General features: G+C 42.7%; 1 protein-coding gene across 1 annotated transcript in view; it reads left to right on the forward strand.

The window, feature by feature from the left end:
- The window catches only part of CLASP1 (cytoplasmic linker associated protein 1), a 162,229-nt gene that overhangs the window by 90,797 nt on the left and 67,963 nt on the right, over positions 1–3,469 (forward strand). The window contains exons 20-22 of the mRNA XM_008638298.2: positions 3–87; positions 1,605–1,631; positions 3,295–3,465. Coding sequence (XP_008636520.1) covers positions 3–87; positions 1,605–1,631; positions 3,295–3,465 — 283 coding nt within the window. The remainder of the gene's footprint in view (positions 1–2; positions 88–1,604; positions 1,632–3,294; positions 3,466–3,469) is intronic.

The following is a 3,469-nucleotide window of genomic DNA, read 5'->3' on the forward strand; positions in this document are numbered from 1 at the left end:
AGAGCTCTGGCAGTGCCACAAGCGTCACCTCAACCCCTGCTGATACTCGAGGCCGCAGCCGGGCTAAAGTAGTTTCCCAGTCCCAGCGTAAGAACTGCTTTATTCCTGGGGGAGCAAAACAAAGAGTTATTAATATGTTTCTCTTGAATTACAGTAGCATCAGCAGAGAATTGGGCTCACTTTGGACACGTAATAAAACGGATCCCCACCTAGCCAGTGTGTGCTCCTGCTGAGAAACAGGGCCCCAAATCTGAGTGCTTAGTTGCTGCCTTTTTTTACCAGTCGTGCAGCAGAATTTCATGTCGCTGTGATGTGTCGCTCTAAATAACTGGCACTGGGTCCTGCTGAGACACCCCCTGTGCCTGTAGCTGACTGCTTGCCCTGCCAAGCTTCTCCTGCTTATGTGACTCTATTTCTGTATGTGTGAACACGTGAGCTGTCTAAAATTAATGGGGTTTGGCATAGTTGAAAATAGGACATTACCTATTTTTTGTAGATATGAGAAAAAGGTTTCTGTTTTGATTCACATGACACATCTGCGCTCTTTGGCTTCCTGGCAAGGCATGGTTTTCTCCTAGGAGCCACACATATGGTGCTGGTGCATATTTGTCATGTGTATCTGGGGAGAATTTTGTCACTCAGATTTTAAAAAAGAACCGGAGGGAGGGAGAAACTCCCTGTTATGAGGACCTTCAGCCTTGTGAATAGAAGATTGGGTTTGTGGAAGGACCTGTCTGTTCTGAGGACTTGTCTTGCTATGTACCCCTATTTGAGAGCCCTTCTCTGTTCATTCTTTCATTGCTTTGCTCTGTCATGCTGGAGGGATGAAAAAGCAGTTTATAGCCTTGTGTTAGGCTGGGAGAACTGCAGAAAGACATAGTGTATTGAGCATGGGGCCAAATGGAAATCTTTACATTGAGGTCATAAGGATATATTTGGGCTTTGGGATGCTAATGTAAATTGATTTCTTCAGTGTTGAACCTAAAACTGATCCAAGGCCAGAAGTGTCCTTTTTTCCCTAAACTTAGTTTGGGGAAAAATGGTCAGACCAGATGAGACAAGTCTCAGAAGTATTTAAAGAATAGTTAAACATTCTTTAAAGGTTTCAAAGATTATGGATCTAATATTACTATAGAATGCCTTATGAAGATTTAGGATGGTCATATCTGGACCTGCTGCCTTGGTCTAGTTTGCTGAGTTTCCAGCCTAGCCCAACCAGATGTGATCTTTGTCCTTACACCAAACGTCGCATGGAATAATTTATGAAATCAAATATAATGAGTTGGTCACAGAACCAAATTCTCCATGCCCACACAGTGAATAACCATGTTGTAATTTCGCAGACTGAGTTGGGGTGCAATTTAGAGCAGAATTTGGGTCTTGGTGTCTTGGTTGACATTTTGCTGAGAAGCTGGTCAACCTTGGGAAGTTTAGTTGCATCTGCACATTAACTCACTGCATTCTGCAGAGGCTTTAGGAGTGACATGTTTGTAAATAAATCTGTCTGTATTGTGTATAGCACAAACCGCATGCTGAACGCTGTATTGTCTTGCTGTCTTTTAATCCACTTTTTGCCTGTCCCTTGGTCTGCCCTCATAATCAAGGATCCAGATCAGCTAATCCTGCTGGTGGTAAGAAACGTTTTCCCTTTCTTGCTTTTTCACGTTATTTCCTTCACGTTTTTTAACTGCTAAGCTTTTAGCTTCCCTCATTCTCTCCTAACTGTAAGACTTAAAAAGCATTTTCTTGAAGTCATAAATAAAAATGTGTATGGCAGGTGATTTTGCTTTCTCCCTGTAGTCAAACATGGTGAGTGTACACTCTGATGTTGAAGCTGGCTCACTGCTGCAGCTCAAACCCCGGGGCTGAATTCTTCTCTCAGTTACTTCAGTATGTCCCTGCTGACATCAGTGAGGTGACTTTTAGATTGTGGTGCTGTGTGGAAGACTGGCACCTGTCACTTTGGGGTGGGGAGAATGGAGCCAGTACCACATACAATATTGGAGTATATTTGATTGGTTCAGAATGGCTCTGGCCAAGAAATTGCAGGGGGCAAGTAGGTTAAAATAATACATGTGCTATGGTATTGTTTATGAGACTAATAGAGTTGCATATCTTCTTAAATTAAGACAGAAGAACAGTCTTGAACTCCTACTAGTTGTAATAGTATCTGGAAATGAAATTTTTGTGAGATGTGTAGATGCATTTCAGAAAGAAATCAGCACAAATATTGGTTCAAAATGTGAGCTTGCCTGAGTATGTTCTTGCAACCTTTTCAAATATACTTTTCTTGGCTGTTTCAGCAAGTAAATTGAATGTCAGAAATTGCAACAGCAGATTTTCAGGGACTGACATAACTGAAGAAAAAAAAAAAGTCACCAATCTATTACTCTTACAGTTATTTATGATTGCCTTTAATCTAGCATTACTTAATTTTCAAGCGACTTACCAAATGAAGACTCACAGCAATAAAAAAAAGTGTTAGTCATCTCATTGAGTTAGCCAGCAAGAGTGTTTCAGATAGAAATATCTACTGCAGCTGGCATGTAAATATGCAGATAAATCTTGGTTAGTAGACTCTCTTGCAAACAAATGGCTTAGAAGAAATGCGAAGTTGCCATGGACTATTCAAACAGACAAGGAAAAATAAAACAGGCCAACTATTCAACTTGCTAAAAATTTTCATCATCTGAAAAATAGCTTAGGTTTAACCAGCCAGACCTAAGTAAGCCAGCATCTCTACAAATGTGAGAGGCTCATGTGATTTACCCATTATTGTGCTGATCTGTTCAGATGTGGTGGATTTTTTTATTTTCCTTCCCTGAATTATTGCAGAAAAGCAATGCCACCACTGCAGTGTATCACAAAGCTTCCTGAGCTGCTTTGCAGCACGTGACCTGTGCCAGAAGCACTGCAGCACAGCTCTGCACACAGCCTGGTTGGTGTTGCTTTGTGAGGAGGTGAGGCAGGCTGGGAATCCCTTGCAGCTGCAGCAAGGCTGCTCCAGCACCTCCACAAGCTCTGCTAAAGCCAGCTGGGGTGTTCATACGCTGCAGTGTCTGCTTTGGCCTTGATCTCTGTGGGCAGCACAGAGTTGCTGATGTCAGTGTTCATTGTCCACAGGCTTTCCTCAGTCTTGTTGAAGGCTTGTAGGGAACACTCCCATTAGTTTTCTGAGCGATTTGGATTAAATTCTTACATAGAGCTGATTGTGTTCCAGTTTTGCTGTCAGTGTGTTTAAAATCTTGGGGGGGGGGTTTAATTGTTTTTTCCTTATTTCTGGTTCTCTTCTAGCTGGTAGCCGGTCTAGTTCTCCGGGTAAGCTCTTAGGAAGCTCCTATGGTGGTGGCCTGAGCAGTGGAACATCCAGAGTCCAGGCAGTGCCATCATCCTCAGAGAAGCGCAGCAAGATTCCTCGGAGCCAGGGATGCAGTCGGGAGACGAGTCCCAACAGAATAGGCCTAGGTAA

The sequence above is a fragment of the Corvus brachyrhynchos genome, unplaced genomic scaffold, assembly GCF_000691975.1.
Source record: "Corvus brachyrhynchos isolate BGI_N302 unplaced genomic scaffold, ASM69197v1 scaffold126, whole genome shotgun sequence".
In the NCBI taxonomy this organism is placed as follows: Eukaryota; Metazoa; Chordata; class Aves; order Passeriformes; family Corvidae; genus Corvus; species Corvus brachyrhynchos.